This window comes from Amphibalanus amphitrite, unplaced genomic scaffold (genome assembly GCF_019059575.1).
Source record: "Amphibalanus amphitrite isolate SeventyFive unplaced genomic scaffold, NRLGWU_Aamphi_draft 000478F_arrow, whole genome shotgun sequence".
NCBI lineage: Eukaryota > Metazoa > Arthropoda > Thecostraca > Balanomorpha > Balanidae > Amphibalanus > Amphibalanus amphitrite.
In genome coordinates, this window is record NW_024881972.1 from 466,127 (window position 1) to 490,826 (window position 24,700).

Sequence of the window (24,700 nt, forward strand, 5' to 3'; positions counted from 1 at the left end):
GTAGGAGCGAGTGTGTGGGGGCGTGTTCACTAATGACCTAACGGAGGCAGAAGGGCTGGATTAATCGCACGCGGCTATTGTTTTAACAGCTGTTCAGCAGCGGTTTTAAATCAAATCCGATATGCATTTGTTCATAATCTGTTTACGGTAAATAGGTCCAATTTGAATCTCTTTGTTCTCCTAGAGAGTCGTTGAGGGTGGCCCCGTGGAAAGAATGACTGGCACCGGTGAATCAGCGGTAAAACTCTACTGGTTGGGGGCATACCACATTCATATTGTCTAGTTAGCGAGTCAGGAATGCCATTTGGCCGAAAATTACACGCGCGGATTCTTGTTCCGAGGGCGGCTATCATCGCTGATGGCTTAATTGGCAGGCCGTCAACAAAACAGGCCGTGTGTCGGCGCTCGGTGCCGGCCGGGCTGGGGGCTGGACCGTCTGTGTGGTCCTCCCCACAGACGCGCCGAAGAATTCTGACAGTCTGACGGCCGTCCCATGACTGCTGAAAACTCTATGAGGTTCTACGATGAATGGCAAGACGAGGAACCAACCAGGACAACTGGATTTTGTAGACATGACCAGCAGCTATCGAAGCCTTTTGGAAAAAGTAAATTGCACAGGCAATCTCAAGAAAACATGTTTTGAAACAATGATCAGCGGTATGTGGTTTCTTTTTCTGTGATATGAAACGGGCATTATTTTTCAAGAAAAAAACGCTCAGCTGTGCTCTTTATCGTTTTCATCATAGCAAACAACCTAACATCGTGTTTCAGGCTCTCCACTGCATCACGCTACGAAAAGCACCGGACTCTCTGTGGCATGTGTCGAGTGTGCCTCCACGTCCCGTAACAAAACCGCAAACAAACAACCATTGCGCCCAGCAAGGAGGGGGTTACCGTCCGTAAACCAACAGGGGCCCGCGAGCAGGGACATACTCCACCATGGAGAGGGTCGATATTGGGGAATGTTTTACATCGTTTCTCTCTGATGGTCTGCTCTACCCAGCAGCAGTCCCTCAGCCCTGTAACCGCTCTGTGTAACCGCCAGTGTCGATGACGAGGTTTGTTTGCTGGGCGTGTCCCTTTGATGCCCGCGTCATTAGAGATTATTGGTGCCCCGGGGCAGGCGCCACACAGCACAGGGCATGTTTACCGAGCTGATGGGTAAAGAATGCCGAACGGGTGGGGAGTGCCATGAAACCGGGCGTATCATCCCGACTAATGTTACTGGCGTGTGGTTACCGTTATTAATGATATGCCTGATGACAATAGGACTAACTACATGGAACGCCGAACGGGAATGTGATCATGGTTTTTTCTCTAAATACCCATTGTTATGTCAGTACAAAAACGACAGTTTTGCATAGCTTTTTGAGTGATTTGTCTGATATTTTCAGATATCATGTTTGTTATCGAAAACGTTGTAATCATGCACTGTAGCACAATCAACACCCATTTTTTACAAACCAGTTGAATATTGAAATTAACTGAAAAAAATGTGTGACAGTGTGATGTGGATATAGATCGTTAAGGCAGCATAAGACAAAGCAGCGTTATATGTAAGTAACAACAATGTTTGTGAGAGTGTTTGGATAAAAAACAAAATTATTCGGCTTACAGTCTCGCATTATACATAAATACATTTACAAACAAACATCCTTCATGCTCTCTGGTATGTGAGGCGCTGAAAGACCACCCCAAGATATCGAGAGTCAAGTGACACTAAGCCCGTGTTGAACCCTATTCACGATTCGCTGCGCACGACAACATAAAATATCGCGACCATAAATATCCCATCTCAAATAGGTCTTTTATGGACGTTGGCATGGATTCGCCACACCATAGCCGGGCGCGATTGTTATTCAAACTAAAGCGACGCTTCCCATTGGTCGGCTATGGCTCGTGGGGCGCCTCTGTCAAAGGCGGTGCCGGGAGGAGGCATACCGCACCCGGGAGGTCTATCCCGGGGGGGGGGGGGCGAACCGCGTGCCAGCCGACATTTATTCAGTCTGAATTTGGGGGACAATGGCTTCCGATAGTCGCCACCATCGCCGCCGCTGCGGCATCTGCTCTATTGGCACGTGCTGCTCAGGTCAACGATGTTGGGTTCAATGGTCAAAGCCACCTCTGGGGATAGAGGAAGAACAGAAAAAGGCGATGGAAGCCGTTCGTTTCGCCACTAGCCCTCATTGTGTGATCACCAAAAGCGATGGATTCGGTAGAATTCAAAACCTTTAGACATAAAGGGAATAGGTAGGAAATGGGCGAATGATATGCTTATTGCCTTTCTCGCATGCATTGACCGTCTATACTGAATGAAAAAAGGAAAAATAGAATCATCATGCATCTGAATAGCTTGATCTTGCGGGTACATTTTGCAGTCGTTTATTTGATAAATCAATTAAATTTATATTTGGTTAAAAATGACATCCACCTCACAAAACTATGCATTGCAGCCAGGGCTGCGGAGTCGATGGATTTTCGGCGACTCCGACTCCGACTCCGACTCCGGCTTTCAAAAACCAGCTCCGACTCCGACTCCGACTCCGGGCAGAATTGTCGACTCCGACCGACTCCAACTCCCGACTCCGACTCCGCAGACCTATCAGGGCTGCGGAGTCGACAGATTTTCGGTGACTCCGACTCCGACTCCGGCTCGGGTTTCTAAAATCGACTCCGACTTCGACTCCGACTCCGGTCACAACTGTCGACTCCGACCGACTCCGACTCCGACTCTGACTCCGACTCCGCAGCCCTGATTGCAACTTATGGTGGATGCTGGTTACGGACAATAATAGTATGACATATCACAAATCAACTTCATATATAACAACGCCCCAATTAACCGTTTGTCATTCCAATGAAACAAGAGGGAACAAGGCGAAACGTGACGCCTGTGTACGCCTGTGTACAATGGCTGTCTTTACCATGACGTGCAGTTCATATAAAGCTGTCAAATATTTCCTGAGTCAGGAGCATGTGAGGAAAACGTTCCCAGTCATGTATTGACCACACGAAAAACTGTGCCGGATTACAACTCCCGGCGCCAATGGCGCGTTATTCCAACATGGCGCAAAGCAACTCTTACCTGTGAGACATTCACCGGGAAACAATGCCGAGACCCTGACTGTTCAGACTGACACCACGTGTGGTGCTAAGAAAGCTCCAGAGCATAGCTTTGCAGCGACACCTCGATCTATTGTAAGGTCACCGTTTTGAAATGTTTACGTGCAATGTGCATGACGATGCAATGTGCAGCACCAACAATATAGGCGCCGATATATGCACAACTTGTGCTACTATACATTTTGAATCAGCTTTGTAGCCTGCTGTTTGCTCTAACGCCCTTCGAAAGGCATATGAAAGCTATTCTCTAAAGTTTCTGCTTTACGTTATAAAGCAGAAACTTTAGAGAATGGCCTTGCATCAGCCGCACCTGAAATAGAATATATCCTGGCAATTACAAAGGCGTTATGCCATTGGCTTGCACAAGCCAGACATTTGCGTGATGGAATGCATCACGGGCCGACAGCTGAAGTTGTTAGCTAAATTATATAGCCAAACAAAATATGCTCATTTCTAAGGGATAAGAAACGAATGCGATTGTAACTGCATGAATGTGGTACTCCGACAGCGACCTTGGGGTGGTAGTACCTAGTATTTGCCCGAGCGTGTTTGTCTGCATGCATGCATCCATTCCAAGGAGGCATACATGATCTTTATTGTCTTGTCCTCTTCCAAAGCACTGATTATATGCAGGTGCGTTCCTAGGCGAGACACACATAACTGATTTCTTTCAGTAGCAGAGCGATAGTTTTTTTCGCTTTCACTGATCTTTAGTCAAATTTACAAAGAACAATAAAAATATATCACACCATGGTTATGATAAATCCTGGAAAAAAAACTTCAACGTCAGCTCAAAGTTTTATTTCGATAAATATATATAGAATACTTTTAACCCGCGCACCGACGGGGGTCTGCGCCAACTTAGTACCGACGGGGGGGGGGGGGGGGGGTGGGGGGGGGGCGGATGACCGCCCCCCCCTGAGATCTCGAGAACGAAGCAAGATAGCGACAAGCGGTAAACGGCATCGGATACGCACGGACAAGGTCTACAATTTTTACAAAGGTCATTTTCAGGTCAGGTCAAAGATGACGTCACAGGGGTCGAAAAAGTCAAAATGGCGGCGCTAGATATGGAGAGGGTTTTTCTCGAATAACTTTCGAAGTAGTCAAGATAGGAACAAACTAAGGGCATCATCGTGATCCTCTCGTCAATCCACATCGAATGATATGTATGTTGACCTCGAAAGGTCAAGGTCAAAGGTTGACCTCAGGTCACGTGACCTCGAGGTCATCATGTATATCATTCGATGCGTCTTGACGAGCTGAACACAATGAGACCATCCGCGCGGCTGTATCTTGTTCCTGTAAGGAGTTATTGGCAAAAAACCTTTGGTGACCTTTGATGACGTCACATGACCTTACAGCTGCCCAACAGCAAAACAGACCTCAAGGTAGTGAAGGTTGATCGTATGTGAAGTCATGTATGGTATATGGGGCCATTCCGACCCGTTTTAGTGGTAAAAACAGGGAGTTGATTTTTCCCCCATTGACTTATAATGGGGAGGTCGCGAAATTGACCTGACCTTAGGTCACCGACATCAAAATTCCGAGATAAACAAATTGTAGCTACTAATGACCTAATAACATCCTGCAACTTTCAAAGGCCTCCGACATCTACTGTAGCTCTGGCACGGTGACAAAGTTGCAAAAAAGTGACTTGAGGTTGGGTCATTCAAAGTAACCTGGTGACCTGACCTTAACCTTCGCCCCAGTGGGGGGGGGCATATGTTACCACCCTGTCGCGTTTTTCGCGTGTAAATAAAAAAGCGCGGCGCGTAGCGCCGCGCCGCTTGGGGTAGCTTTTTGTACAACAATTTTGGACAATGTGTGAAATTTTTGACCCCAGGTCATGTCAGGTCAGGTCACCAGGTCAAGTTAACTGACCAAGCCTAAAAAAGTTTGCAATCATGTCCAGCCTGCAGTGTTTGTCAGAAAGGTTTCAAACTTGGTGGATTGCATGCTGTTATGGGCGCCTACAATTTGTATATCTCGGATTTTTTTTATATCCGTGACCTAAGGTCAGGTCAGTGGCTTGACCTTACCATTATAAGGCAATGGAGAAAAATGAAAATGCCTCTAGATCCGTGTGTACGCATAGGAACAGTCCAAATATTTCAGAATCACAATGATTTAGTCCACTCGTGATGACCAAGGTGTCATTTTTGCTGATAGCCTCTACACAGGTCATCCGAGGTCACTTGAGGCTACAAACAGTTTTTTGCCAATAACTCGCGATTGGAAAGAGATAGAACGCTGGGGATGGTCTCATTGTGTTTGTCTTGTTGAGACGCATCGACTGATATGCAACATGACCTTTTCCGGTCAGGTCATGACCTTGACCTGAGGTCAAATTTTCAAGTTGACCTTTCAAGGTCAAATTATAGTTCATTCGACGCGTCTCGGCAAGGGGAACACGATTCTGGCAATAGAAATGCCGTGGCTTTTTGTAGTCAAAAGTTATTGTCGAAAAACACTTTTCGTAAAAACAGCTATTTTTGGAGTTTTTGCCCTCTGGAGGCTAAACCGTTGACCTGAGGTCAATATTGATAATGACCTTTTCAAAAGAAGAGCTCAAAAGCTATCGTTTGCTGTTCCATGCGTTTTTCTAGCTAGCATAGTTCCTGAGATAGCGGCATGTTTTCTGAAAAATATAATGACAATTGGCAAATTTTGACCTTTGATGACCTCTGGTGACCCCAATATTGCTCTAAGGTGAAAAATGACTGAAATACTTTCAAACGTACGCATTAAGAGCTATCGACTGCTTTTTACCGCGTCTTTCTATCCCTCTTAGTTTTTGAGTTAGAGGTGGGTGGTAACATATGCCCCCCCCCCCCACTAGGGCGAAGTTGGCTGAGACCGCCACTGGGGCGCGGGTTAAAAGTTAGGAGGTTCAAACTTGCACACCATGTGTAAAATTGATAAGAGAATAGTCATACCAAATTTCGCGGCGCTACGCGCCGCGGTTTTCCCGCTATCCGCGAAAAACCTCAGGGGGGGGGGCGGATATCCGCCCCCCCCGTCGGTGCGCGGGTTAACCCGCGCCGGGCCGGTGCTCTGAGATTCCGCGCCGGGCCGCGGGGGGGTGTTTGAACACCCCCCCCCCTTCTAACTCGGCTCCTGGGCCACGTAGCGACACGCGGTAAGCGGCAATCGAAAGAACGTCAAAAATAAGGACGAAAACACTTCGGTCATTTTTTGGGTCAGGTCAAAGGTCAGGTCACCAGAGGTCACCAAAGGTAAAATGTTGACTATTTCAACATTTTGGAAACTGCCAACGGCTATCTCGGGAACCGATAGAGCTACAGCGCCGCAGAAAAGCGCATTCGATAGCCCTTTTACAGACCTTTCTGAGTAATGTTCTCAGATTTGACCTCAGGTCAACGGTTTAGCCTCCAGAGGGCAAAAACTCCAAAAATAGCCGTTTTTACGAAAAACGTTTTTTTTTTACAATAACTTTTGACTCAAAAAGTTATGACATTACTTTTGCCAGCATCGTGTTCCTCTCGTCGAGACGCGTCGAATGAACTATAATTTGACCTTGAACGGTCAACTTGAAAATTTGACCTCAGGTCAAGGTCATGACCTGACCGGAAAAGGTCATGTTGCATATCAGTCGATCCGCAACGTCGAGGCGAACACATCTAAGGCGTTTTCAGCGCTCCAGCACGCCTCTATCAGAAGTTATCATCGAAAAACTGTTAGATTCTGTTCGTGACCTGAGATGACCTCGGGGACATAACGAGGGGTCACAGTTGCCATTTTCTGGTTCAGTGTATCTATTTTACCTACACCTCGATGTTTGAGAGTGTCTAGAATAGCGTTCGTGCAAAACAGACGCTTTTCAATTTTCTCCCATTGACTTATAATGGAGAGGCCGCAAAATTGACCTGACCTTAGGTCACCGATATCGAAATTCCGAGATATGCATTTTATAGATAGTGTTGCTCTAATCAATCGCTGAAAGTTTCAAGGCAATCGTTCAGTCGGTGTAGCTATGACAAGCATTCTTATTTTTTCTGAGGTGAGCTCACTTGGCGTGACCTGGTGACCTGACCTAAGGTGACCTGGGTCTGAAATTTTCACAACATGTGCGGAAAAGATGCACAAACAGGTGTTCCAAAAACGGCGGCGCTCCGCGCTGCCGTTTTTGAGATATCCGCGAAAAACCGCAAGGGGGGGTGTTCAAACACCCCCCCCCCCCGGCCCGGCGCGGGTTAAATTTTGTTTTGCAGGGCCACAATGCGTGCAATTGTGGTTTTAAACTCAGCACAAGGCCATATATAGTACTCAGCATTACAATCGATGCTACTGTTCCAGTGTTTTTCTTCTTGTTCAGCGTGTGTACGTTCTTTACAGTGTGCTGCATCACCTCTGCAGAGAAACCTCCCCGCGCGCGTAGTCGTGTCTCGCCGCGTATCTTCTACATTCGTTATTGGGGAGCGACGTCCGTGGCCTATCACCCACCAGACCACAACCATCCTGCTTCTGCCTGTTCCGCAGCCCACCGTTTCTTCTCCAATATTCCTTCTTTTCTTAGATTGTATGCTGTGTGGTCGCCTGCTCCGCTTTTGCCCCTTATACACAAACGTTTCGTTGGTGCACTGAGCTGTGAGAGCCGGGTATAATATACACGAGGATTTTATAGTAAGGACTGGGCAGTGACTGCCGCTGCCATCGATGACTGGGTAGTGGGTGGAGGTAATGGCCCCCTGCTGGAAGAGTGTGTTGGATGACACTCACAGCACAGCTCAGCTGACGCATAGGGTGACTGTGTTCCACATTGTGCTATGAAGTATGAAGTCCCGCACATATGTACAGGGTGATTTTTTTAACTGTTAAAAAGTAAACGTCAATGGTGGTCCCTAAATCGAAAAATCTTGTGCAAAAAAGCAATGCACGTGGTAGATGAATCTGGGACATTTTGTATGGTGTCATGATTTGTCCCTTTTAACCGAAGGGCTCGGCCCCAATGGGGCCTGAAAATGTCCCACCAATCGAGCACGCATGGTCCACCGCCGTTCAGTAAGGAACGACACAAAACGATGATTTTGAAGCATTGAGGAAGTTCGAAGCATACGATCATTAAGGAGATACCTCAGAAAGACGTTAAATAATGCACGAACAAGCTTGTAGTCATAAATAAGCTTCAAACGGTCCATCTGGCGTATGTGCAGCCTCTGAAGAATCAGTCTTCAGGGAGAAACAAAAACAGCGAATCAGACACCACCAGGGCCGCCAGTAGCAAAATCCTCGACCTACCCTTTCTAGACTTCTAGTTTTTGGACCCAGGTATGGCAGATATAACAAGAAAACATTGGAAATATCTGGCAGAGCTGAAAATGGGTGATAGGAGCCTTTTCAGTCCGCCTAATGAGTCTGGGAGTCCATGGTGCTGTTCAACACGTGCCCAGGCGGGCTGATTCGTGTCGGTGAGAGAGGGGGTAACTTCAAGCACAATAAAAATACACGATGGACGTTCCTTCACATTGTGTCTGCATGAAATCAAAATGTCCCAGAATGCTCGTCATGCTGGTATATAATTTTACAATATATATTAGCATTTTAACCCCACTAAACCTCATTACTTTTTAACAAGTAAAAAAAATCACCCTGTACATTCACACGGCCGACGAAAAATGGCAGGTATATGTAGTGGGTGTGATTGGAACCGTCACTAATGTGAAATTCGTATGTCTAGTCGGGAATTGTTCTACGCATGACTACGTGATCGATGTGACGTAGGCTTCTTGATACGTGAGTACAGTCACGAAAAATATCCCCCCTATCTGTGTAATGGTTCGTCGTGTCTTAGTCCATGTTCCCCATCAGTTTTCCCATGTGTTTTTTCACGCTTTTTAGCTTTTGCTGTCATGATGAGACAAGAAATGTTTTACACGGTGATCAAAGTGCATGAGTTTTACTGGAATAGATTTACTGACACTTGTGTGTTTTAATATGTAAGAAAATTTTTAAATACTGCAGAGTACTAACGATACCTGCTTCGCAAACTCAATGCACCACTGTGTTTGCATACTCCAATATTGGTTGGAGTAATATTTATCAGCTCGTTGATTGCAGAACACTGAAAAAATAATGTCGGTATGGTTTCGATTCAACATCAAGCCACGAATCCACTTTGGGAGCTTCCTTCCAGCGGCTTACCTACAACTGAAGTGCTTCACACCTCATCCCAGTACAATACCCCTCATTAATTTTGCTCGGTTCTGCATAATTCCAACCTGAACATCCCCTATACCCACAAACTCGCTTCAGCGTGTGTAACACCCTCAGACACTTACACAGCCCGAGCGGACGGACTAACCGGCTTAGCGGCTGCTGAGCGGGAAACACGAGCGTTAGCGGCTCGCTGGGACAGAGCGCGATCGAGGGGACTGGCCCGGGTCTTGTTACGGGTCTTGTTCTAGGGGAGCTGTTGGTGCGGAGACCGGCCCGCTCAGCAGATGACGGGACGAAGGAGAGACGATGGAACTAGCACGCGAGCGTCGTGCACTCAGAAATGAGCGTGCTTCCATGGCCTTAAGTGTTGTATCGATTTTTTTGGGGGGAAGAGGTGTTAGATATCGCTCATTAACCCTCGCCGGCACAGGGGGGGGGGGTTGATGCAACCCCCCCTAAGGTTTTTCGCGAATAACTCGCGTAAAAAGCGGCCGATCGCGACGAAACTTTCAGTACCCTCGCATTGATCAATTTTACACCTACCCTGAAAATTTCATGACCCTGACCCCAATGACCTTTGACCTGTGACCTCTTTTCTGTGACCATGTTTGGCCGAAATCGCGGTTCGGCGCATGTCGGCTCGCATCAGCCGCGCGTTTGCAAGCTTTTCGTGGTTTCAAACGTTCAAACATGTGATTTGATGTTGCTCCCATGCATTAGGGTGGGTGTCAAGGTCACCTGAAGGTCAGGTCAGGTCACTGACCTTTGGTGACCTCGGGTGACCTCGGTTCACTTTTTCGAGTTTTACATGTTTCTAGGCTAGTTTTTGGAGCTGAATTCGAATTTAGCAACCATTTGAACATTTACGAAGTAGTTTTGGTGCCTTCGTAACATGTTACGAAGCTGTCCGAGGCGGTTGACACGTATTACGAATACCCGTCACAACCCCTACCGGTTGACCTGACCTGACCTGACCTGACCTGGTCTAAATGCTTATAGACATCATCTCTGATCAAAACTAACACGATATTCGTGATCAGCACCCCGGAAAACCACATAGAAGCCACACTTTACGACTTTCTAACAGGTCCCGATTTTCCCGGTTTTCGGGTCATTGACCTGACCTGGAAGGTCACCCGATGACCTAGGACCTTAAAATTGGGTATCATCGGCTTCCTCTCGTGACGGGCAACACGCTCGTTTTTTTTTCGCGAAGCTCTAGCTCGATCAGGGGCCAAACGCGAGGGGGGTCGTACCACCACCCCCCCCCCCTTTGTGCCGTCGAAGGACTCAAAATGGCCTGTGCCGGCGAGGGTTAATAGCTGAAATTTCTGCTTTGTAAATATCACTTCTAGCTCCTCATTTCAAATATTCATTTATGCTTCCGTTTGTTCTCCTTTCTTACCGAGTCTAGAATCCACATGTTATCCATCAATGCACTTACCTCGTCAATATTGCCTGAGCTCCCGACTCTCCGAGCTGCATTTTGACCTTATGTTTACGCCACAGTATGTCTACACTCTACAGCATAGTTTTCTGCAGTTTAATTAACTTCTCAAGATTTTAGTCTGCTGAAATGTCTTGCGATGAAACAAGGCGTTTGTGACTGACAACACTTAAACAAGTGTCATAATTTAATGATTCATTAGAAAGTTCTTATGTACCGTGGAATAGGAAGCATTAAACATTTAATTAATTTTACGAAGTAAAAAAGGAAGATCAGGAAAACGGGGTTTGTCGCTCAGAAAAATATTTTGGTTGATACCAGACTGGACTGATAGATATTTAGCTAGAGATAGAGATAGATATATAGAGAAAGAAAAGTAGAGTACTAGAGAGAGAGAGAGAGAGAGAGAGAGAGAGAGAGAGAGAGAGAGAGAGAGAGAGAGAGAGAGAGAGAGAGAGAGAGAGAGAGAGAGAGAGAGAGAGAGAGAGAGAGAGAGAGAGAGAGAGAGAGAGAGAGAGAGAGAGAGAGAGAGAGAGAGAGAGAGAGAGAGAGAGAGAGAGAGAGAGAGAGAGAGAGAGAGAGAGAGAGAGAGAGAGAGAGAGAGAGAGAGAGAGAGAGAGAGAGAGAGAGAGAGAGAGAGAGAGAGAGAGAGAGAGAGAGAGAGAGAGAGAGAGAGAGAGAGAGAGAGAGAGAGAGAGAGAGAGAGAGAGAGAGAGAGAGAGAGAGAGAGAGAGGAAGGGGAGATGCAAAGAGCCACAAGATCGGCAGGCAGACAACTGAACAAGGCTGATTGAGAGATAAAGAACTGACATTAGTTGCCGAATAGGTTTTGGGATCGATCGAACACATTTCTAAGCTGACACGGACTAAATTGGCTTTGAACAATCTCCTGTTTTCTTCATAATAAGTGAGTGTGATTAATAAGATGATATCCGAATAATTATAAAATGAAAATCGTTGGTCATATCAATTATGGTTTGCCTTAGTGTAATGCTAGTTGTGCTACACTGAACATGCCCATGAGGAACATGTAAGGGGTGGGAGGGTACAAACACTAGCGTCTTTTAATTCAGATATCGCGTTATCATGAAGCGTTCCAAATCGAGTGATTATTGAGCGCGATGGCATATCTGACGAAGAGCGGACAGACAGACAGACAGACAGACAGACAGACAGACAGACAGACAGACAGGCGGATGGACGGACAGACAGACAGACAGACAGACGGACGGACGGACAGAAGGACGGATGGACAGACGGATGGACGAACAGACGACGGTCGGAAGGACAGAAGGACGGACGGACTAACGGATGGACGGACGGACAGACGGTCGGAAGGACGGCCGGTCGGACGGACGGACGGACGGGTAGATGGATAGATGGCCGGATGAAATGCATCATTCTGTAAGGACGGGAGTGACTTTCCTGCACATCTCTTCTAACACACGTCAGTGCGGACCTGTTCGCCAAGATAATAATAAGGACTGGGAGAGCTTGCTATTGCTAATGAGGGTTTCTTATCTCATTTACCCTTAGAGTTGTGATTTTGATGGTGTTCCTGTCTTGTTTTGATGTAGATCATAGAGCATAGAGCATGTAGGAGGAGCATTTTAAAATCTAGGTGCATGATAAGTCGCAAAAGCAATGCATTTGACTTTCTCGCTACTTGAGCTTGATCTATGTGGCGCAAGTGTCGTTGAGCAAAGCCAATCGCGCTCTTTATCATTTTGGTGCGCAGTTGGCACTTTTTTTCTCAAACCCTGAAGATGGATTGCCTCATCAAATAAAGTTACCCAGCCACGACCTCATACATCTTTCTGCGTAGATGACTATATATTCGTGTATTTACGTCACTGAGCTGGGCTGTCGCATGTGGGTGAGTGAATGAATGTAGGTGAGCGAAGTACGTGCTCTCTAGTGACGTAACTTAGTTGACAGCAACATGAAAAACAAACAAACTAATTGGTACACCTTTCAGAGTTCCTGGACACAACTAAAAAACTGTCTGATATTTCATTGCTGCGCTGGTTTCTCTAAGGAATGCATTGATAAGTTTCCACATTACCAGTATGACACTGTGTGCTGAACCCTGACGATAAACTTATTTATCAATCTCTCCAAACCTTATCTAAAACTAAGAAGCGTGAAGTTTCTGCTACATTCAGAGGGGCATCATCATATGTCCTGCAATGTTTAATCGTCACGCTCCTGTACTCTGAACACACTGAAAGATGGCTGCAAATGACTGTAAGCTCATAGAAGAAAGCTAGCGGCCGGCGGAGAGATTTAACTTCGTTAGCAAAGCGCCGTTACGGCTGGTAGCTGAGAGGACAGACCAAAGGAAGTGGCAAATTATCCACAGCTGTACCCGGATAAGTGCCGTTTCCGCCCCACTCAATGATAGGAATAAATCCCGTCTTGGCTAATCAGCCTGTCTGAAGCTCATTTAGCGGCAAAATGACTTCCTCAGGGGCTGGATATTACTTGAATGTAGGTGTGGACTGTAGACATTTATTTCATGCAGCCCCTAACTGAATTTCAGGTTTCAATAAACTGGATAAATTATCCCTCTGATTAGCTTCTCTGTTTTATTGTTACTAAACGAAGTGAAGCTATTTTCTTTTTACATTGATTGGAGGCGCAGACCTTCATAACTTCTTTAAAGTTATTTAATCTATTTCATACGCCTACCAAAATAGTCTGATGTCGATCCAGTTTTGATGGTTGGGTTTCTACCCAGTGCATGCTATTTGGAGGTCAAGGAACGTTATAATGACGGGTGGGCCGAGCATGTCTTGTGACCATAGTTGTTGTGATTCGACGGGCGACCGAATCGAAACACACATTTGAGCCACCGACTCGAGGGCCCTCAATCTATAGATAGCGAAAAAAGAGAGAAAAAGCGCCGTTGATTTCAGGGATATACGGGTCATTATTAGATCATCTGGCAGTGATGCTGAGCTGTTCGGTGCGTGTGTGACAGTCAGCGCACCTATCACTCGATACTTTCACATCCAGTATGCATTGGAAGTACATGGAAGTCACAGCGAAAGACACTAACTGCCCCCCACCCCCACCCGTTGTAATAATTCCTTTGGTGAAACACTATAGCTCAATTGCCGCCTTTCGGCATCACAGACTGCACTGTAACAGGCGCAACTGCAGCTGTTGCAGCTGCTCAGCTATTTTTCTCAGTGAGAGGAGCGTGAGGGCGAGCACCCATCCCTCCACAGCATCCTCACGTGGACGAGCGGCAATGATGGGCCGTTTCTCGGCCGGGGCAGGGCGGATGAGAAGGCAATTAATGATGAGCCAGCTTCATGACGTCATCACAAAAGAATCCGACTGACTCATGTCCCCTGTTACGCGATACCGATTATATACGTAGAATTATACACGGCACGGCCCATTCAGAGACGCAAGAATTCCCGGTGCGTCCTATAGGACCGTATCCGACCCACAGTAATTGCGTCATTAGTCCCGTAATAGTCCAATCAGACTCGAGCGGCCCCGCATTTTCCATGTCGCACTTCGTAGCACCTGGCTAACTACCAGCTTCTGCCGGCAGCGTAATTTCTGCAACGTAAACGTCACCAAAGAGTATTTCACTACAAGCGCTCTAGTGATTCATTTCCCACACCGCACCGCGGACGGTGTATCACACAGCGGCAGAATGACCCGCAGGCTACCACTACTCGGTAAACCAGACATCTGCAATGCACCGGCTTCCCTGAAGCGAGCTAACAAAGCAGAGCGAAATCAATAACGCGTTCTCTAATAACTGGGCAGCAGATATCATCGTTATGCCTCGTTGCGCGCGGCAGCCGGTATTTATCCGGCAATTATCCTGTTTTCTGTATGCACAAACAGCAGCAGACTCTCAGACAATGTGCCAGCCTGTCGATGATGTGCCGGTGGCAGGCGGCGGCAGAGGGGGGCTCTATGACGAGGGGGGGTCGGCAGGCCGTTGCCGGCAGGGGCTGTGCCGTTAATTGGCGGCCCGTGAGGGTGCACGAGCCTGTAATCACGCGAGAGGTGCGTCACTTCCTGTCTGTGGCCCAGAGGTACCGGTGAGGTCAGGGGTCCCGAGTCCCGCCGGGATGGGGAGATGGGGTGCTCAGACGCTACCCGACTTAGCTCATGTGCTTATGTAGCTATTTCACCACATAGCTGGGCGGTGGGTAAGGGGTATCGCCATTTTAGCTGGTTGGAAGGGGCTGCGTAGATGTAGTTTGTGCGCTTAGGTTGCATTTGAGACAGGCAATAGGCAGCCGGCAGCAGCGGCGGGCATTTGACAGTCATGAGGCGGAATGCGGTGGCAGCTGAGGCGGGCAGTTAGGCGGCTGGCGGCAGCTGCGGCAGGCACTCGAAGGCGGGCTGACAGAAGCTCCAAAGTGCAAGCCGTCTGCCCGTGTCCGAGGCTGTCTGGAATACCAGCGCTGCCGGACGCGTCTGAGCCGGCCTCCTGTTGGTTTTTCATGGCCACATGGCACGAATGGCACGTGAACAGGCTCGTGCAGTCTGCAGGGACATTGTAAGCCGCACCTGCGCTCAGAGGGGGTCTGGCTCCGGCTGCACGATTGATGCGCGGAAATGTAGCTGCTTGCATAGGTAAACATGTGCTAAGTGAAAAGTGTGATTGCTGTGAGTGGACGTTTGCATGTGGAGTGCCTGAAGGGCGTGCAACGCGATATCCCTTTGCTCGAAGAATACAATGAAACATACAAGCCTTTCGGGTTTCGAATGCTGCGTTTTATGCTGGCAATCGCCTTCCATGTAATTCGTAACGTTACAAGTACTGATATAACAGCTATCACATCCAGCCCTCAACGCCACCACGGGCCTCTACAACAGAAACATATAATGCAAAAAGAGCAAAAAAGGAAAAGTCATACCATCCAAAAATACGGTTAACTTGAAACATTACAGCGGCCACAGGCTGCTTCTTGAAATCTCTAATTCAAAGCGTATATCAAATTCCGTTTTATTACGTTGATCTGTCCTGTAATACTCGTATTGATGGCGTCGGACTGAGGCTGCCTTTTTAGTTTCCGTTCACTGGTCCCCGCACTCCCCGAGTCGTTCGGTTTAGTGAAGCCAAGCTCTCAGGCGCAGAGACCTTTTAGCCTCTCTATTAGGCCTCTCGGATGGATGAGACCGCGCAGCCCATTGTAAAACCATCCGAAATCACTTTACCGCGCAGAACCGCGGGTCTCGCGGTCTGGTAATGGCTGACCAATGCCAATCTCATGGAACATCACTCTGATGGTGGCATAAAAAGGCTTGAGTGGAGGAGAGGCAAATTAACTCAAACACTAGATGGAGAGAATAGATAAGGAACAAGACGACGCTTTGGAGATGCAGTCATCAGTTTCTTAGTAATCTGAAGACAATTCCAATATTACAGCAATTCCTTTGATATGGCCTGCCGATTATGAAACAATGCGGCAAAATATTTTCGGTGAACGACTATTTGATTGTATGTTGTTTGTCAGTTTACTTCCGACAACAACCTCTTGTAGATTCAGCTGAGGTCTGGCACATTGACTCCATATCGGGAATGCCCTTGGAGTGGACCACTGTGTAGTACACCGTCCGGTGACCACTGTGGAATGCTATTGCAAACTTTACTCGTTGCAAGTGGCCGTGGTGCAGACGGTGACGTGCGTCGTGCACCCGTCTTACGATCCAGGTGGCGCCACCTGCCGCCGTCAGCGGCGGCTCAGACCGGTCGTTCGCCGGCGCCGTCAGTCAGCTGTGGCCGGCGGCCGGTGAAGGAGCGGGTCACGCGCCGTGGCCGTGTCACCTGTGTGAGTGCGTGTCCGCGTGCGATGTCCGCCTGAAAGCAGCAGAGGCGGCCTGCTGCTGCGCGATGCGCCCGCGGGTGGCCGTGGTGCGGTGGCGAGCGCTGCTGGCCGCCGCGGCGGTGATGACGCTCCGGTGCGCCGCCGATGTCTGTGAGGAACCGGCTGAGGGCGAGGTGGTGTGCTCTGTGGCAAATCTGGACTCGGGATTGGTGAACGCGTCACGACCGGCGGCTGTGAGGCGGCTGGAGCTGCGGTGCAGCGACAGAGCGCACCTGCACGACGCCACGGAGCTGGCGCTGCTGCGGCACCTGCCGGCGCTCGAGTCGCTCGCCCTGCGGGACTGTCAGTTCAGTGAGCTGCGGCGCAGCACGCTGAGGCATGTGGCCGGTCTGAGAGAGCTCAGTGTGAGGACGTTTCAGTCCGAGTGGCTGTCAGACGAGCTGAAACTGGCGGCGGATTGTTTTGAGGACATGCAGGAGCTCGAGACTCTGGACATCAGTGGGAACAACATGTGGTCACTGCAGCCCGGGCTGCTGCAGAAGCTGCCACTGCTGAAAGTTCTCAACGTGTCTGGCAACCACCTGCAGCAGATGTCTGCTCTGAAAGAGACCGGCGTCGGCCCTGGTTTGCAGGTGCTGGACATCTCCAACAACGGTCTCACTGAGGTCGGGACGTCCGACTTCCACGAGTTCGTCAACCTGAAGGAGCTGTCGCTCAGCTCCAACTCGCTGTCCGTGCTTCAAGACGGCTGGCTGACTGGTCTGAGCCGGCTGGAACGGTTGGATATCTCCCAAAACCAGCTCACGACCCTGCCGGCGCTGATGCTGAACGAGACGAAGGCGCTGAAGGCAGTGATGGTTCAGGGAAACAACATCACTGTCCTTCCGCCGGGTCTGCTGGCCGATCTGCCGCAACTGCAAACCGTCAACATGTCCGGAAACAGTCTAAGCGCGCAATGGATCAGGAAGGACACCTTTGCTGGCCTGCTTCGTCTGATCGTGTTGGACCTCTCGAGGAATGTATTGGACTCTTTGAGCCCAGATGTGTTTGAAGACCTCTCCAGTCTGCAGGTCCTGGATCTCAGCAACAACCAGTTGGAGACAATGCCTGCGGGTTTGTTCACATCGCTGAGCAATCTGCACACATTGACATTGTCCGGCAACAGCCTGAGTCGCCTGGAACCGGGCTTCCTGGCTGGTCTGCACGTACTGAGCCGGCTCAGCCTCGATAACAACCGACTGGCTTCAGTTGATGACGATGTGTTTGCCAACATTACCAGCATTCAGAACCTCCGCATGCAGAAGAATGAACTGACTTCCATCCCAAGCTCTCTGCGCCGCCTGACAAATCTTCAAGAGCTAAACGTGGCAGAAAATAATATATCTGACGACACTCATGGTGTGCTACAAGCTCTTCCACATCTGGGGCTGTTGAACTTGGCTGGAAACAAGCTCAGAAACGTATCGGTGGAATTCCTGGCCAACCTGACCGACGTATCAATGCTTGACCTGTCAAGAAACGAAATTGAAAACGTTGACAGTGGAGCTTTCGACAAGGCCACCAATCTGATGGCAGTCCGTCTGGACGCCAACAAGCTCCGCAATATCAACGGCCTATTTGCCAAACTGCCGTCGCTGCTGTGGCTGAACGTGTCCGACAATCAGATCGAGTTCTTCGACTATGCCCTCATCCCGGGAGAACTGCGGTGGCTGGACATGCACAAGAACCAGGTGCGAGAGATCGGCAACTTTTACAACATCGAGTCCGTCATCCGTTTGGAGACTCTGGACATCAGCCACAACCAGGTCTCGCTCATCGGTAGCTCGTCCGTTCCTGATAGCATCAAGTACTTCATCATCGCCAGCAACCAGCTGACCACCGTAGAGCCGGGAACGTTCGAGAACAAGCGACAGCTGATCCGTGCCGACCTCTCGTCCAACCAGCTCAGCGAACTGGCACAGGACGCTGTGACTCTGCCGAGAGACGACGATGAGGGTTCTGTCACAGTGAACACTGCGCCAGACGATGCGGAAGGATCGACAAAGCATGCTGAGCTTCTGCTGGCCGGCAACCCCTTCGTCTGCAACTGCCACATGGATTGGCTTTTGGCCAAAAATGCGACATCCAGCAAACGCTACCCAAAGGTAAGATACATACATTCCTATCATGTCCGACGTTTAAATTGCCCCTCTCAATTGTTGGAACATCATATTCCATGCGTGAGAGATTGTGTTTGTGCTCCTTGCCGTTTGATGCATGAAATTATTGATGGGGTGGTTTACGATTGATGGGAGCAGACGTGACCATTATAAGTCAATATGTTGGATGAATCGCCTGTGGCTCTGGGGCACCCTGAAATTTAGCTTCTGCGAATTTTCGGACTATCCGTAGTTTCCCAATTGGTCAAGACCTGTACAAGAAGCTCTACCTTGGTGGCTTTTGGCTGTCATTGCTTTTCTGCAAATGCTTGGTTAAATTTTACGAGTATATAAAGGTGTCTGAAATCCGTTCCAATTAATGTACATATTCAATGACTAACCGCCCACTGGAACGGCTGGTTATGATATTAATCCCAAGGGACTTTAGAGCTTGATATTACCCGTAACGGTGAATGGCGATTCCTTCGGTTGTCTGGCGGTATGGCAGGCCTGATAAGGTCAACATGCAGTATACATATACCTACCTTCCTAGCCTACCTAGCCATAAGGCGCCAATTTCCAGCATAGTGACGTCTAGGAATCTAAATGAATCACCCGTTCTGAGGAATATTGACGCACTGCATAAATTATGGCTTCAGTAGCTTTCTGTCGGAGTTTTACGTTGTATAGTGTAGCATCCACGCCAGTATGTAGTGCGAAGGGTAACATGTCAATGTCATGCTAGTGCATTGAACACCGAACGCAACTTATGGACAAATTTGCCGTTGGGTTCATCGATTTGACATTCAACTGGAATGTTACACAGTACACACTGTGCTAACGTCATTTTACTTTAGCTGAAAATAACAGTAGACCTTGGTGCACCACCATCGCTCTATCTTCAACAATCAACATGAATCACTGGATTTTTGGCATTCCATCAGAGCCGACGCTTTCTCAATCCGGTTTTGTGGACACGTGATCCGCCTGCGATGTTGAATGGTGTATCATAAAACGAGTACCTATATAAGTAGCGTTAAATAGTGGCAGCAGGACAGTGTTGTTCACGTTCAGTGTGATTTTCGGTTATATTCGAGAGAAAAAAATTCCAGGAGTGTGCCTATAGAGTCTCGGGTGAAATGGCGTCTTGGAAAAGCGACGCTTCAACGTCATTTATGCTTTAGATGACACAATACAAACATAGCATATACATTGCGAGATCGTCCTCCCCAACCACTTGCGCCATCATGCAAAACAGGGAGACAGGTCTTTATTCAAAACGTCATGTGCCAAAAATCGCACGATCTGCTTCTAGCTTTGTAACGCAGCGCAGTCACCATCACAGGCCGCAGACGACCACGCGGACTGCGGCTATCGGTCACGTTTCGAGTTTCGACTGCGGAGCACGATGGTCCTCGCTGGTGTGGGGCCCGTCAAGGACATCTCCAAATCTCGCGCATGACGCGTCCTTTATTTCGTCTTTTATGTGCTCGAAGTCGTTGCTGGCCGGGCGAGCTGTGACCTGTAACGGCTTTCGATAGTGCATTGCAGCATTGATAGATTCCAGCTGTTAAGACCAGCTGATCTGGTACCGATACTTAAATTTATGATAGGCATATTGAATTCAGACTTAGCCTTTCGAAAAAAACTGCAATGCAGCATTCCTAGCTAGTGTAGAGGTTAACGCAATCGCGTGGAAAGCAGGCCGAGACATTGGATCAGCTATTTATGTGGGCCGGCTATTAGCCAAAACCTAAAGTAACTCATCAGCGCAAAAACAAATACATTGTGCTCCATCGAAAATGGCGCCTCACTGATTGATGCATTGCAGAGCGGATTTGTCGGTCGGAGGCTGCTGCCGTGCTGCTCAGTTCGTTAACACGCGCACTGCAGGGGGGGGGTTGTTTTCAACCCCCCCCCTGTGGTTTTTCGCAAATTGCGAGAAAACGGCGGCGCGTAGCGCCGCCAAATTTTGTATACCTGTTCTCACAACTTTTGCACACCTTGAGCAAAAATTTTGACCCCAGGTGACCTATGGTCAGGTCACCAGGTCAGGTCAAGTGACCCTACCTCGAAACGTAAATTTCGAAGTTTGCAATCCCACCAAGCCCACAGTTGTTGAGATATGATCTTAAAACCCACAGGAAATAGTAAAGTCATCACGAGCTACAACTTGTATATCTCGGAATTTTTATATCGATGACCTAAGGTCAGGTCATTTTTGCGACCGGCCCATTATAAGTCAATGGGAGAAATTTCAACTTACTCTGAATGCCATCCTATGACTTCAATACGCTCAGGATCATAGTATTACAGGTCCCTGTTGGTGATTTCACCGAAACATATCACTTATGACCTTTGGAAGGTGATCTCCAGGTCATCTTAGGTCACCTGAGGTCACCAGCGGTTTTTCTTCAATAACTTGAGATTGAGTAGAGATAGAGACTCCGTTCGACGTTTATCGTGTTTTTCTCGTCAATGCGGATCGAATTGACCTATTTCGGTCAGGTCATGACCTTGACCTGAGGTCAAATTTTCAACTTGACCTTTCGAGGTCATATTATATATCATTCGATGCGCCTTGACGAGCTAAGAACGATGGCGTTCGAATCGATCCTCTGTCTTGTGTGCAAGACAAGTTATTCAAGAAAAACTACCGCGAAATTCCTGTTGTGAAAATCGTAACATTTTGTCTTCGGTGACCTCTGGTGACCTCGTTTTTGACCTGACCCAAAAATGATCTTAGTATTTCTTGTCGATCTCATGAGATCGACAAGAAGATATCTTAAGATATCTTAAGATATCTTAAGATATCTTAACCTATCCAACGCCGTTTACCGCTTGTCGCTACGTTGCGCCGTTTTCGAGATCTCAGGGGGGGTTGTTTTCAACCCCCCCCCCCTGCAGTTTGTGTTCGGCTCAGACCCGCTGCAGTGCGCGTGTTAAAACACACGCAACTCGGCTCCCTCGCACCGCTCTCCGGCCGTGTCGAAACACCGGCGACTTTTTCGGCGCGGCATCGATAAGGCCGCTGTCGGTATCCCAGTTAATCGGTTTAGGTTTTTATGTCGTGTTTTACGGAGCACCGTCGGGGTCTGACGTTCGTCAGTGGCGGCTGTCTTTTTACGGCACCTGCATCGGCTTTCTGCCAGAGGAGCGAGCCCTTCAGTCTCCTTCGAGATTGAACTCATTTACATTTATTTTGCATCACACAGTATCGATTAGGGGCCCGCCTTAAAAGGTTCACACTTCTAACGATCATAAAAAGAGCGGGATGTATTTTATGGCGTGCTTTCCCAGCGCATTGGCTGTGTCGTATATTTGATGGTATACCAGGGATGTCCACTAATAAGACGATTTTTTTTCTTTTGGCAGGTTCTGGACGGAGATCGGGTCATGTGTCGGCTGCTGCACTCTCCGAACCACCTCACCCCGCTCCAGAACACCAAGCCGTCCGACTTCCTCTGCGACTACGAGCGCCACTGCTTCGCCCTCTGCCATTGCTGCAACTACGTGGCCTGCGACTGCGAGATGAAGTGCCCTAGCGGGTGCACGTGCTACCACGACCCCACGTGGAATACCAACATCGTAGACTGCAGCCGCAAAGAGCAGGTGGTGATCTCACGCGAAATCCCAATGGACGCCACGGCTGTGTTCGCAGACGGCAACAACATCCGCAGCCTTGACAGCCACACCTTCATCGGCAGAAAACGCATCAAGGTGCTGCATGTCAACGGTTCCAATGTCGAAGAGATCCAGAATCGTAGCCTAAACGGTCTCTCTGCACTTCAAGTTCTTCGCTTGGAGAACAACCAGCTCACCACATTCCGCGGCTTCGAGTTTGACGGTCTCCAGTCTCTTCGTGAGCTCTACCTTCACAGCAATCGCCTGCGGGTGATCCATCAGAGTACCTTCTCCCGGTTGGCGGCGCTGGAGGTGCTCACCCTGCACGACAACCAGCTGGCGAGCTTCCCTGTCTGGCAGCTGGTCAACCCATACCTGGTACACATCTCCCTCGCTGACAACCAGTGGTCCTGCGCCTGTGTGCCTGCCGCAAAGCTCGCGGCCTTCCTGGCGGAGCGAGGCGACAAGGTGATCGACGCGGACACTGTGAGGTGCTCGGAGGGGGACCGGCCAGACCTGTGTGGAGACGGAGACCCACCGCCGCCAGTGGTGCAACATGACGGCTCTGGTGGTGTTCTGCCTGCCGCGATAGTCTCCGCTGCTGTGCTGGCCGTGGCGGCGCTGGTCGCGGTGCTGGTGTTCAGGTTCCGAGCGCGACTATGTCGTGGTAAGGTCCCTCCCGCGGCGCCGCCATCGGTGGCTGGAAGCCGAGGCTTCGCTGGTGGCCACTACAGCGTGGCAGTGGTGACGCCGGAGGTGGAAAAGCTGTACGATGCGTTCGTCACGTACAGTGCCCAGGACACGCGCTTCGTGAACGAGGTATTAGCTCCGGAGCTGGAGCAGGCGACGCCGGCACTGCGACTGTGTCTGCTGCGCCGTGACGCACCCAACACCAGCTACCTGGGTGACGCCGTGCACCACTGCGTGCAGGCCTCGCGCAAGACGCTGCTCGTCATCTCGAGGAACTTTCTCGACAACGAGTGGTGCCGGTTCGACTTCAAGGCGTCACACCTGGACGCTCTGCGGACTTCTCGTGGAATCGTGGTGCTTCTATACGGTGTAGATCGCAGTGCCGTTGAAGGCGAGCTAAAAACCCTCCTCAAGGGCGCCGCTTGGGTGAGTTTCGGTGACCTAGAACCGTGGCGAAAGGTGAGGGACCTCATCCCGTCGCGTCAAGCGTTCTTGCCGTTTTCGTACGGCAAGCAGACGCCCCTGCGGTCGTCACATCGTCTGCGGGCAAACGACCTGCCGATGGCGCTACCCGATGGCGACTCTCCATCGCCGACGTGTTCCACGGGCATGTCAGATGGGGAGTCTGACGCCTCGGGCCGTCTGAGGCTGGACCCGTCCCGCCTGCCGACGGGGAGGGACAGCATGCAGCAGAGCGAGCACCCGTACGACGTCATCGATGAGTACGGCGCTGCTTCAGGTGTGAGGGCTGACAGTGAGCTGTACTGCCACGCTGTGGAACCGGGAACCCAGATGCAGAGGCCGCTTGGCCTGGAACGTCTGGGACACGTAGGACCCGGGGGGCGTTTGGGTCCTCAGGGCCATCTGGGACCTCCACCGTACCCGTCCGCGCCCCCGTGTCATTCCGTTGAGCCGGTCCACCGTCACTATCCGTCCGACCCGTCCCATCCTCAGCACCATGGTCCCCAAGCGCAGTTTCCCAGCCGTGCCGGCGTGGTACACCAGCACTATCCCTCTGATCCCAGTCACCACCAGAACAGGTCATTGTCGCATTCACTATGGGTGTGAAACAGGCTTCAGCGTTGGGCTGTATGCTACAGCTCTGGATGAGGTCAGTGCATTGTCTGAGCCTAAGGTCGTTCAAAACGATTGCAATGTTGTCGTTTTGGGGGCGGGTTGTCCTCTCATGTGTCACGTTGACTTTTTAATTGTGTCAGACTGGCGGATTGGTGGTGTTCCAACTTCGATGCTTTCACTGGCAATGCTGTTGCCTGAATGGTATGGTTGCTTAACAAAGAAGTCAATTGAATGCAATGAGCACTAGGGTGTCGTATCGTGTAAATAAGTCATTTATAAGTGTTTCATAATGTGTATGCTATACTTGTGATATATTTACCAATGCTGCATGTGATCATGTGAAAATGTGATACAATATATGCAAACGAAGCTTCTTTTTTGCGTTTGCTAGCTTCATAACAATGCTAAAACACAAGAGTTTTCGTTAGCATGCGCTCATTACAATCCTCAAAAGGTAGGTATGCCTAACTCTTTTATGATTAGCGTGCACTCCGTTGTTTGAGTCGATATTCATGTATAGGCGGTGTGCCGCGCAGCAATCCGGCGGCTCTACGCCGGTTGCGGGAAAATCAGGTCATGTGACTCAGGTCATGTGACTCCCGCGGGTCGGGAGC

General features: G+C 49.3%; 1 protein-coding gene across 1 annotated transcript; it reads left to right on the forward strand.

Annotated features, from left to right (window-relative positions):
* Positions 1–16,505: 16,505 nt before the first annotated feature.
* Positions 16,506–24,460, forward strand: LOC122392269 (toll-like receptor 6). Its single transcript, XM_043386955.1, has 2 exons — positions 16,506–18,701; positions 22,071–24,460. Exons 1-2 carry the CDS (start codon positions 16,623–16,625, stop codon positions 24,075–24,077), a joined length of 4,086 nt encoding a protein of 1,361 aa, XP_043242890.1. The 5' UTR covers positions 16,506–16,622; the 3' UTR covers positions 24,078–24,460.
* Positions 24,461–24,700: the final 240 nt, after the last annotated feature.